Genomic DNA, 12,264 nt, shown 5'->3' with positions numbered 1-12,264 from the left:
GTGTGTGTGTGTGTGTGTGTGTGTGTGTGTGTGTGTGTGTGTGTGTGGTTGTTCACAGTGCTACAGCTTTTTGTAGCCAATAGTAAATATCCTCTTGATTTTCTAGAAGTTCATTGAAATGGCAACACTAGGGATTTTGGTAGCAAGATGTACCTAAGCAAGGAGCTAGAGAGGATGGCTCAGAGTTCCAGAGCATGCACAGTTCTTATAGAGGACCAGAATTCAGTCCCCAGCACCCATGCCAGGTAGCTCACAATCACCAAATCCAGCTGCAGAGGATCCAATGCCCTCTTCTGACTTCTGAGAGCACCTGTTCCCATGTGACACACACACAAATTAAAAGAAAGTCTTTTTAAAAATTAAGAATTTGCCAGGCACAGCAGCAAAACCAATACTCCAAGTACTCAGGAGGCAGGAGACAGGTGGGTCTCTGAATTTAAGGCTAGCCTGGTCTACATAGCAAGTTTCAGGACAGCCAAGGAGTACACAGAGAAACCTTGCCTCAAAAAGAAAAAGATTTTACTAAACAAGATTCTTATAAAATGAATGTTTTCTAATGTTGCTATTATGTTATAATAATACTTTAATATATTATGATTACATAATATGATGCTTTGTTAAGACAACATTTTGTTTCCCCGTTGGTCGATTAATGGACATATGGACTATTTGCACCTCACGGCTATGTGAACAGGGTTGGTGTGGACAGGGTGCAGCTGTCTACATCACTGCGAAGGTCTTACTACTCTAAGAACATCCCACCGTTATTTGGCCCAGAGTTCCAAATGCATTACGGGAAGGCTTCAGCGAAGTGTTGAGCATGGATAGCTATAACTTCCGTTTCTAATCAAGAATGAAAACTTGGGGCTGGAGAGATGGCTCAGCGTTTGAAAACACTTCCTGCTCTTGCAGAGGGCCCCAGGTTCGGGTCCCAGAACCTCAACTTCAGCTTCAGCAGACCGCTCTTTTGGCCTCTGACTTATTCACACATGGCATACACACACACACACACACACACACACACACGAGCATGCACACACCCGTGTGCGCTCACATATACACACACTCAGGGAGGGGGTGCAAATAAAAAAACAATAAATTTCTTCAAAAACTAATGATAGATATATAAGCAAGTGAGAGCTGGTTTTAAGGAGTTATTTTTTTTATTTGATCCTAAGTGTAATGTTACAAACTTGTGCAAATGAACATTGCTCATAAACTTATAGGAAATGATTTTATCAAAGAGGAATTAGATTCTTGATTCTTTTAAATATTTTTATAATCTTTTAAAGCTTGGGGATGAAACAAAGAAACTCATTCAGCAAACACAATCTCTAGAATGTAGTTTGGAAAAAGAGATGAATAAAAATGAGGAATTGATGATAGAGCTAACTGGGTAAGATTTTAACGTTTCAAATCTTTTTAGTCGTTAATTAGCTTCATTGAAATTTTTATTTTGTGTTTTTTGAGAATATCATATATAAGTGCCATAATTGGTTTACTCCCCCCCCCAAATTCTCCAAACCTCTCTCAAATTCATAGCCCGTTTTTCTTTAATTTTTACTGTTACACATATATGTGTATATGAATTTATAAATACAATCTCCTGAGTTGAGTTTCTACTGCTCCTCTGCGTGTATCTGAGAGATGACCTCTTGGTATCGTGTAAGTTCATCGTAATTTCTTTAGATTATCTTATGTGTACGTTGTTGTGTTGTGTTGTACCTCCATGTATATACCTATGTACCACACACATGCTGGTGCCCACCAGAAAAGGGTGTGAGATCCCCTGGAACTGGAGTGTCGGGTGATTGTGAGCTGCCATCTGGATGCAGGGAACCTAACTCAGGCCCTCTTCAAGAGCCCGAGTGTGCCCAAACTCAGTCATTTCCCCAGCTCCTAGAGCGCTTCTGTGTCAGGCTCTTTGGAGGCTGCTCAACAAGCTGCTTGTAGATTCTTTGTTGAGGTTGTTCCTGGGAGAGCAACAACTATGACGGGGGCTGGGGGGAGGGCTCACCTGTATAGGTGTGTGATGACTGTGAAGCCAGAGTGACCTTTCCAATTTTAACTGAGTAAGGGGAACAATAGTGTCATCTTCTGTAAGAAACACGACATGTCAAATAGGCGTACTAACTGAGAATAAGAGAATGGAGAAAATGCAACAAGCAAATGGAAGCTGAAGCACAATTAGGCATGCCTAAATGCACATCTGATGGAGCGGCGTTGAAGACAAGATTCGAAGAGGCGTCGAAGGCCCCTGCATATTAACGAATGCAATTCATGTGCTGTCTAGACTCGTGGTTTTAAATAACCCAAGAAACTGCTAAATTGAAGGCTAGATGAGAATGCCCTTAACAGAGTGAGTCCTGCAGAATGTCCCAGATACATCATCTAGAAGCCCACACTGCATCCCCAAAGATAAATAACATTTTAGGCCAAATAAATAAATAAATAAAAGCACATCTTAATACATATAAGAAAATCAAAATGATTTCCTGATTCTTTGGGGTCATAATGGAATGAAGCTTGAAATCGGTAGGAAGAAAAATTACAGATCCTTGACAAACACATGGGTAGTGAGCAGAGCAGCACTAAATGAGCCTCGTTAGCAGTGAACACTCACTCTCGCACCACGCTGGGTCCCGTCCTCCCTGAGGGCTTCTTGCATGCACTTCCATTTCTTCTTGTGTGCCAGAGCAGACAAGCGCCAAACTGCATATTTGGATCTTTGAGTGACATTCATGTGTGCTTGCCTGCTTCACCCGGGTAACTACTCTCTGAGTTACAACTAATCTTTAATATTTGTCTGTGTTCCATGCTGAAATGGATAATAGTTATAAGACAACTAAATGCGGTTATAACGCTTATTCCTTCTATGCTACAAATGTCACAGTTTTTTTTCTTTACATTATTTACTTAAGATTATAATTTTACCCAAGAGCCATGACTATTTAATGAGAACCCCATGGGACGTCCCTTTCTGAGTTATTGGTCAGAGTTATCCAAGAGACTCCATAAACATTATAAGCATTGATGCTGCCATTAGCTACCTCCCAGAGGCTGAAGTTAAGTTCCTATTGTTGAAAACACCAAGCTCTTCAGACACATGGCCCAGGGGCCCCTGGGCAGGGACCAGCCTGAATGTCAACCCCTAGCTTTTATGGTAGCAGAAGGTGCCATGCAAAGATTTCAAGGGTGAAAACAGGCGATAGTCCTACCCAGCCGTCCAGCATGACAGACACAATATCCATAAAGGTGCAATAGTGGAATGCATACTTTGGGTAATCAAAGGCCAAAGTTCTCTTTAGGCCCACTCAACAAAGGAAATGGTGCCTGGCACGGAAACCTAGGCAATCACATAGGACCACTTGTAGAAACACCTACAACTGCCTCTTTTTGAAATAGACAGGGACACTTACAAAACACACACATACACCCCCACACACAACTGATCAACAAAGAACAAGTGATTGTGTGGTACCCAGCCCCAACTGATTCGTCCTAACACAGCTCCTGCACCTAAGGCTCAGGGATCAGGGCAGAAGGAAGGGGTGGACAGATTGTAAGAGACAGACGAACATGAAGCTTGTTGTGAGATTGTGTCTCCTGGAACTATCAAAAAGCTACAAACATGAAATCTCACCAACATGACTGTGTAAACAAGACTTGAGCAAGGATGATACCAACAGGTACACCAACACGGAAGGGGGAATCTCATAGGGCTTCGCATGCAGACACAGAACTGCAGGCAGCTAAGGAATACTGAGAAAGGAAGGAACAGTTTCCCCAGGGAAAAGCCTGTAATGATTATCCAATACCAAGAGGTCATGTTGAAATTATATACACACAAGTATCATACATGGGCTGAGCAGGTTGTATTTGTATATTTAGAACTATTTATATGACCAGGTAGTGGTAGCACACACCTTAAATCTCAGCACTCAGGAGGCAGAGGCAGGTGGAGCTCTGTAAGTTCAGGCCAGCCTGATCTACAGAGCTAGTTCCAGGACAGCCAAGGCCACACAAAGAAGCCCTGTTTTAAAACAAGAAACAAACAAACAAACAAACAAACAAAAAGTGTGTGTGTAGCAACAATTTAAAAAAAATAAAGGCCATAAATTTGAGGAAGAGAGGTACATAGGAAGAATGGATGGGGGAAAGAAAAGGAGGAAACTGTGTAATTGAATTTTCATTTCAAAAATATAAAAATTAAGATTGTAACTTCAGGCTGGAGAGATGCTCAGCGGTTAAGCGCGCTGGCTGCTCTTCTGGAGGACCCAGGTTCAATTCTTGGTACGCACATGGCGGCTCACAGCCACTGTGACCCAGTCCTGGAGAGCTAGCACCCTCTCTGGCCTCCGTGAACAGGACACATGTATGTGGTACACACAGATACATGGTAGGCAAGGCTCTCGTGCACACAAAGTATTATTTAAAGATTATAATTCATTAGAATACTTTCCATTCACGTTGGGTTGAGACAAATGAGATGTTTGTAGCTTACAGTTTTGTTCCTTAGTACGATATTGTATATTATAGTTAAGATTTTAAATATTGACTCTGAAAACATTCACATGCCAATTCTGTACACTTTTACAGATTTAAGAAATTCTTTGAGGAGACAAAAAAGAAGTTAAATAAACATGAAAGCAGAGAGCTTAGTGGTCCTGGAGATTTAAAAACCAGCCAATTTGATATGCATATTCCAATTAATACACTGAGGCATGAGGTAATTTCAGTAATCTAGATTCATTATTTCTTGCTTTGGGGAAATACAGCTATGTGTTCATTGGCCAGCAAAGCAAAGATTCAAAAAAAAAAAAAAAAAAAAAAAACACCACCACCAACAACGTCACTGTGCTGGTATCAATGAAATGCATTATGCTGATTCTCTTTATATCTTCATCTGACTTTTATGTGTTTGAGTGTGTCTGTGTACCGTGTGCATGCCTGCGCACTACATGCAAGCCTAGTGCCCTCAGTGCCCTCAGAACAGGGCATGGTATCCCATAGACCTGGAGTTACAGCTGGTTGTGAGCCAGCACGTGGATCCGCGGTACCAAACTCAGGACCTCTGGAAGAGCAAGGACTCTTAACCACCGAGCCATCTCTCCAGCTCCACCTAATGCTGGCAGATGACCCAACAGTCAGCAACGCACCATTCCGATGTCCGAAAGCAGAAGCACCCTGTGGGTTCCGTGTGCTCACAGCGCCACCTGGAGGTAGCTGACAGACCGCAAAAGCCAGTCAATTGAAATACACATTACAATTCAGTAACTTCGAGTCTATGCACGGATACGCAAATAACATCGCAAGCTTTTAGTGTTTTTATCATCCACGTATGTCCTACACCTCTTAGTGATTGCTCTTTCGTGCTGAGAGGTAGGGAACCAAGTACACTTAACTGCTGTCAAGACGTCTGTCCGAACAGCTGGTGTGTTCACAGTCAGCGTCCTAGCCGCCTTTGTGTCTGACTCCTGTTCCTGAGCATGGTTCTTTCCTTGTTCAGCCTGTTCTGAAACCTGCAGGTACTCCGGCTGGCTTCGGAGCAGAGGCGCTGCTGAGTCAAATGACAGCCCCGTCCCTGCTGTCCTAAGAAGCCACCAGCTCCACCGGCCTTTCCTTCTCTAGGGGCCGCAGTCTTCTATCCTCCAGTCCTTAAGGGGCGCTGTAACTTCTCCACTTCCATGCCAACACTCATCTCTTCACATTCTGTCTGTTTTGAGACGGGCTCTCAACCATGTATCCCTGGCTGGCCTCAAATTTACAGAAGTCCACCTGCCTCTGCCTCTGGAGGACTGGGATTAAAGGTATGAGTCCCCACATCTGGCTTTTTCTATCTTTTTAACTAAAGCAAGTTTCCATGAAGTGGTGGGTAGGTCACAGGAGTTTCCATTTGCGTTCCCCTAATGGGGCACAGGAGTCTCTGTGGACCTACTGGCCATTAGCGGAAGCTCCTTTAGAGAAAAGTCTATCTAGATTGTCTCTCCAACTTTAAACTGGATTAACTGCACTGGTATTTGTAGAGGTTCCTGTGTATCATGAATTCTTTACCAGGCACACACACTTTCCAGTATTTTCTTCTATCCAGCTTCCCCTTGTACTCTGTAATGGTGTTTCTGAAGTGCACTGACACTTTACAGATGGAGTCTTCTTGGCTGTTTGTGCTTTAATGTCCTAACACAGAGTTTTGCCTAATCCAGTCATGATGACATATGCCAACATAAGCCTAGTGCCCTCAGTGCCCTCAGAACAGGGCATGGTATCCCACAGACCTGGAGTTACAGATGGTTGTGAGCCAGCACGTGGATCTGCGGTACCAAACTCAGGACCTCTGGAAGAGCAAGGACTCTTAACCACCAAGCCATCTCTCCAGCTCCACCTAATGCTGGCAGATGACCCAACAGTCAGCAATGCACCATTCCGATGTCCGAAGCAGAAGCACCCTGTGGGTTCTGTGTCCTTTTCCTAGAATTTTGCGCCTGTCACTTCATACTTTAATGTTGCATTTTGAGTGAATTTTACTTGTGGTGTTTGATGCTCACCCTTCCCCACTTTAGCTCTCAAGCCTCCTGTTCTTGCAGGCCCTGGGCCCTGATTGGCATGCAAATAAGGTTGGAAAGAGGGCCAGTCAAGGAGGAGCTGTCAAAAAGCTACCAGCAGCTCCAGGTGCTATGACATGACAGCACCTGTTACTTTTCTGACCTGATTCCGCTTGGGGCCCTGAGTGTTAAAGCCTAGGGCCATCATCAGGGCACCCATTTGGGACAGGAAGCTCCTTAGGCAGTGAGGATTAATCTGACCTCTTAAGTCTTGCATAGGGTGGAGACAGCTGGCCTTTGAAGCTATTCTTTCTCTCTTCCCCGTGGACACATCCAGTGTTCCATCTAGTTCTCTCTTCTGCTACTTCCCCCTTCCCTCTCATGGCCTCAGATCTCGGTCGTAGTACTATTGAGCCAGTTCACTGTTGACAGCATTTCAGTTTTGTCAGTTCACCTTCGCTCACGTACAGTCACGTCACTGTTTTTACCAACTCAGAAAAGAGACATAAACTCAGCTTGTCTCACTGGAAATTAAACTAATGGTCATTCACTGCTTAGCAGTTAGATTACCTTTTGATACGGCGTAGTTGTGATTTTTCTGGGGAATAGTATATCAGTGACAGACCAAAGCTGGGCATGGTGTCACATGCCTTTCATCCCAGCACTCAGGAATCAGAAACAGGCGGATCTCTGTGAGTCTGAGACCAGCCTGGTCTACATAGTGAGTTCCAGGACAAACACAGCTACATAATAGAAAAAAACAAAACAAAACCAAAAACCTATCTCAAAAGAGAGAGAGAGAGAATGTAACTAAATAAGAAAAAATTAAAAAAAGAGAGAGAGGAGAGAGAAGAGAGGAGAGGAGAGGAGTGGAGGGGAGAGGAGAGGATAGGGGAAAAGAAAAGAGGGGTGGGGAGGAGAGGAGGGGAAGGGAGAGGAGAGAGGAGAGGAGAGGAGGGGAGGGGAGGGGAGAGAGGAGAGGAGAGGGAAGGGGAGATGAGAGGGGAGAAAAGAAGAGGGGAGAGGAGAGGAGAGGAGGAGAGGAGAGAGGAAAGGAGAGAGAGAGAGGAGAGGAGAGAGAAGAGAAGAAGAAAGAAGAGAAAAGGAGTCCACTCAAGCCTGATGAGTTTTTTGTGCTAACTGTCAGGAGCCTGGGTTGCTCCCATCAGCTGTATCACCCAAAAAGTCATTCTCGGCATGAATGATGAGTCATGAAAGCTGCATCCCAGGAGTTCTCAGCAGCTCCCCTTGGAGTGCCCTCTCCCCAGCATTATTGCCTTCAAAACCCTGAGAAAGGCCTTGCCAGCCGTGTAACTGGAGTGAGTTTCTGCGCTGTGGACATCCTTGGCTTCCTGGGCCCTAGGAGCCTCTTTCCCCCTCCAGCAAAAAGTGTCAGCGTGGAGGAAAAAGTTACAGAGTATCTGTGCTAGAAGGTTGATCTTCTTCACAGCACCAACTTAATTCTCAGACACTACATCCTCTTGATATTCACCTTCCTGCACCACTAGAGATGCCCAGTCCAGCCCAAGATTCACAGGGCAATACGTCAGTCCATTCATGTCCAGAGGACAGTTCCTAAACATCCTGGAGTATCTGGGCAACACATCAATGAAAATTATGATCACAGCGATAATCAAAGTATCGCTCCCCAAGAGAAATCCATATGCAAGTTATATCAACCAGACTGCTGAAGTTAGTCTTAATCCCAGAGCTTTGAAGGTAGAGGCAACTGGATCTTTGTGAGTTCAAGGCCAGACTGCTCTACATAATGAGTTCCAGGCTAGTGAGGGATACATAGTGAGACCCTGTCTTAAAAAAAAAAAAAAAAAAATAGTAAAAACTAGTTGCCAAAAGGTACTCGGATTCAGGAGAGGGTTTCATGGCAGAATGTGTAGGTCATGTTTTAATCGTAGAACATCATTGTATCCAAAGGGAAGTCATCCAAACTGAGCCGACTAAATTTTGTCATTATCATTATTTAATATACGCCTGTATTTTATGGAATGAGTCAAAAGATTACAAGACAGTGCTCTTGAATCAGAACATTTTTGTTTTAAAAACAAAAAGAAAAAAAATGTCACTAGATCGACCTCCAGATTCCATTGCTTGTTGCTCTGAGTCATTCTTTAGAATATAGTTCATATTGAAATATTTGCAGTTCGGAGGACAATGGCTTCAGAATCCATGCTAATGACACACGTTCATTAGAGACTCCTTTTCAAGGTCTTTTGTGGGCAAAGGCATTCGTTAACACAGATGCATGTAACTGAAAACCACTCTGTTAAAGCTTGCTTAGACATTACAGGCACTGAAAGTGGGAAGAAAGGGCCAGAGGCTTCTGCCAGTGTGGACTTATTGCCCTGTTATTAAGGAAAGAGTAAAGAAGGCATGGGAAATGACAGCTGTGGCTCAGGTCTAAGTGTCCAACAAAGGCAAGGCATGTGAAGAGCACAATTTTGTCACTCCTGCTGGGTTTCACTTTGTTTATTTTCTGGGTAATTCTAATAGTCTAACAGTCTACTACAGAGTATAACTTATAATCTTATCACAGCTGAACTAGCATCCTCTGTCTATTGGCTTTATGCTAGACTAGTCTCATTTTCTGTCCTTTACCATGAAACCACATTATTTATCCATACAGTTCCACAATCTGAAAGAAAATTGGGACACTACCTATTACAAGTACCTCCACATGGTTGTAAAGCTTCAGTTTATCGAGCAGGAGCTAATAGCAATTAAAACCGAGCAAAAGAAGTGTGGCCGCCTACTCAAGAACCAGGAGAGCTTAGAAGAAGAAGTGCTCCACTTCAGAAGGTGGATGAGAGAGAAAGCGGTAGGTGGCGGGGAATGGAGAGGAGAAGACAACGTGAGGAGAGCCGGCAGCTTGCAGGAGGCTTTGCTGCTGCTGCTGCTGCTGCCAGCCTGTAATGTGCTTGAATTCATTTCAGCACAGTGGTAGTGCAGATTACACACACACACACACACACACACACACACACACACGCACACACGCACGCACACACACGCATTTCCTCCTCTGCCAATAGCAGCTGGCCTGGAGGGTTTTGGGACGCCATCTGTCTCTAAGGTTTTCAGTGTATGTCATTCTCATTTCTTTTGTATTACTGAAGTAAAACCCTGATAAAAACAGCTCAGGGAGGGTGCTGGATAGTTTCATGTCAACTTGACTGGAGCTAAAGTGACCTGAGAGGAGGGAGCTCCAATTAAGAAAATGCCTCCATAACATCCTGGTTTCTTAATTATCAATTGACGTTGGAGGGCCCAGCCCATCGTGGGTGGTGCCAGCCCTGGGCTGGTGGACCTGGGTTCTATAGAAAGCAGGCTGAGCAAACCATGGAGAGCAAGCCAGTAAGCAGCACCCCTCCACGGCCTCTGCGTCAGCTCCTGCCTCCAGGTCCCTGCCCTGCTTGAGTTCCTTACTTCCTTCAGTGATAGACCACGATGTGGAAATGTAAGCCCAGCAAATCCTTTCCTCCACAGCTTGTTTTTGGTCACGGGGTTTCTCATAGTAATAGCAACCCCAAGACAAGAGGGAAAGGCTTACATGCCCTGCCCACAGGCCGTCTCTCGAGAGAAGCCAAAGCAGGAACTCAAATCAAGCAGGGCAAAAATTGATGAAGCAAAAGCGACGAAGGAGCCCGCTTACTGGATCCCCGAGGCGGTACTCAGCCTGCTTTCTCATATGGCACAGGAACACCAGCCCAGAGCTGGCACCACCCACAGTGAGCTGGGCTGGCCCACACCCATCACTAACCAAGGAAATGCCTTATATACCTATCAAGAAAAAAAAAAAAAAAAAAAAAAAAAAAAACAGATTGATCTTCCACAATATTTTAATTAGACAATCGTTTGCATTTTAAGACAATTGAGAAGAAAAACTTCTGTATGAAAGTTAAAACATACTCTTAAATATTTCTTCAGTTACAGCTATGTTTTTAATTTAATTGACTCTTTTCTTCTGTGAGTTATGAACCTACATGAGAGCAACACAGAACTGAGGTGGCAAACACAGGGACTCGGGTTCAAGCTTCACCACCATTCGAGGGAAAACAATATATTATTTTATGTTTTAAATGTTTTCAATCAGGCTTTTGTTTGTCTTGTTTTGTTTGATGCAAGGGTTCATTATCTAGACCAGACTGACCTCAAATTCACAGAGATCCACTTGCCTCTGCCTCCCGTGTGCCACCGGGCCTGGCTTTATGTTTTAAATGTAATGCAGTTGACATTAGAAATAAAAAATTTAAATCCCAGCATCTTATTTAACATACTTAAAAGAGCAAAGTCATTGTTTGAGGGTTACTTATTTTTGGAATTTTGTACTTTGCTTTAGACCCAAGCAAGAGATCAAAACAACATAGAGAGTTTAAGGGACACCAATGACGCCACAGCACTAAGGCAGATGGATCTCAGAATCAGAAGCCTGGAATCTCAGCTGGCCACGAGGGGAAGTCAGCACAGGCTCCACAGAGGACTGCTAGAAGACTCGCAGCACTGTGCAGAAGAGCAGAGCGTGACACAGCCACTGAAAACAGAACTGGGCCAGCAAGCCCAGCGGAGCCCAAGGAAATAGCCACACGTGTTGTTTTGTCTCTGCCATGGGTTGACGGGTTGCGGGGAATAGATCTCACAGCTGACTGGAGTTAGAAAACTAATGTGTACTTGTCTTCCCCTTTCGGTTTGGAGTTCTGTGGCCTTTTACCCCCTAATGCTCTCATGTAGCTAACCTGATCCATTAGTCTTTTAGCTTAATATTCTAAAACTTTCCAAATAAGGCATTTTTATTCTTACTAAACTGTTTTTCTCCATTTTATTAAATAGAACCTTTAACATGTGTAACTACTTGAGGACTATTCCTTGAATGGCAATGGACGGGGAATGACACTCTTCCCCTGGCATTTCTGACATGGGGCAGACTTTCCTGGATTGGGATTTTCAGTATCACCTATTGAAGGGTCTCTGTCGCTAGCTGGTTTTCTAGTTTGTGTGAAGACATACTTATGACACAAGAAGGAAACACACAAAGGAAGGGGAAAGTGATTCACAAAGTCATCAAAATAACTCCATGCTCCACCCTGGATAGCTTGGTAATGTCACCATAATGGACTCAGGAGCCACCCTCATTCTTTCTCATCACCAACTCAGTCTGTTCCCACCCCCCCAGAGACTGCTGCTCTGAATCACCCCTCAGTGTCAAATGCTCACTTTATCCCAGGTCTCAGGTACTTAAAATGACTTCAAGGAACGGTTTTTTTATGTCCCAAGCAATAAAATACAAATTATTTCTAGATTGGTTTTCAGTTTTATTTTTAATTAAGTATACTTAAGAGCACAATAATTATTAATAAACATATGCATATCGTACAAGTATTGGGGATGGAGAGACTGCTCAGGGGTTAAGAGCACTTGCTGCTTTTCCACGGGACCCAGGTTCAAGTCCCAGCATCTATAGCTACAGTCCCAAGGGATCCAAATCTCTCTTCTGGCATCCAAGACTACTATATGCATACAGTACATGACGTATATGCAAGCAAAAACCCATGCACATAAAATTAAGGTAGAGGAACATTTTATGGCATCAAGACTTTAAATTTGATTTCGTTCCTTATGTGCACATGAGTACGGGTGTTCACAGAGACCCAGATCCCCCTGAGCTGGAGTTACAATTGGTTGTGAACCCCTGTTGTGGGTGGTGGGAATT

At 43.8% G+C, this 12,264-nt stretch overlaps 1 protein-coding gene across 1 annotated transcript in view; it reads left to right on the top strand.

The window, feature by feature from the left end:
- The window catches only part of LOC129688969 (ankyrin repeat domain-containing protein 26-like), a 95,488-nt gene extending 84,352 nt beyond the window's left edge, over window positions 1-11,136 (top strand). Inside the window, exons 29-32 of the mRNA XM_055624047.1 lie at window positions 1,293-1,396; window positions 4,600-4,729; window positions 9,184-9,375; window positions 10,897-11,136. Coding sequence (XP_055480022.1) covers window positions 1,293-1,396; window positions 4,600-4,729; window positions 9,184-9,375; window positions 10,897-11,136 — 666 coding nt within the window. The remainder of the gene's footprint in view (window positions 1-1,292; window positions 1,397-4,599; window positions 4,730-9,183; window positions 9,376-10,896) is intronic.
- The last annotated feature ends 1,128 nt before the right edge of the window (window positions 11,137-12,264 follow it).

This window comes from Psammomys obesus, unplaced genomic scaffold (assembly GCF_907164565.1).
Source record: "Psammomys obesus unplaced genomic scaffold, mPsaObe1.curated_primary_1811, whole genome shotgun sequence".
Classification (NCBI taxonomy): Eukaryota; Metazoa; Chordata; class Mammalia; order Rodentia; family Muridae; genus Psammomys; species Psammomys obesus.
The sequence above is the reverse complement of the archived record's forward strand: the minus strand, read 5'-3'. Positions and strand labels throughout refer to the sequence as shown.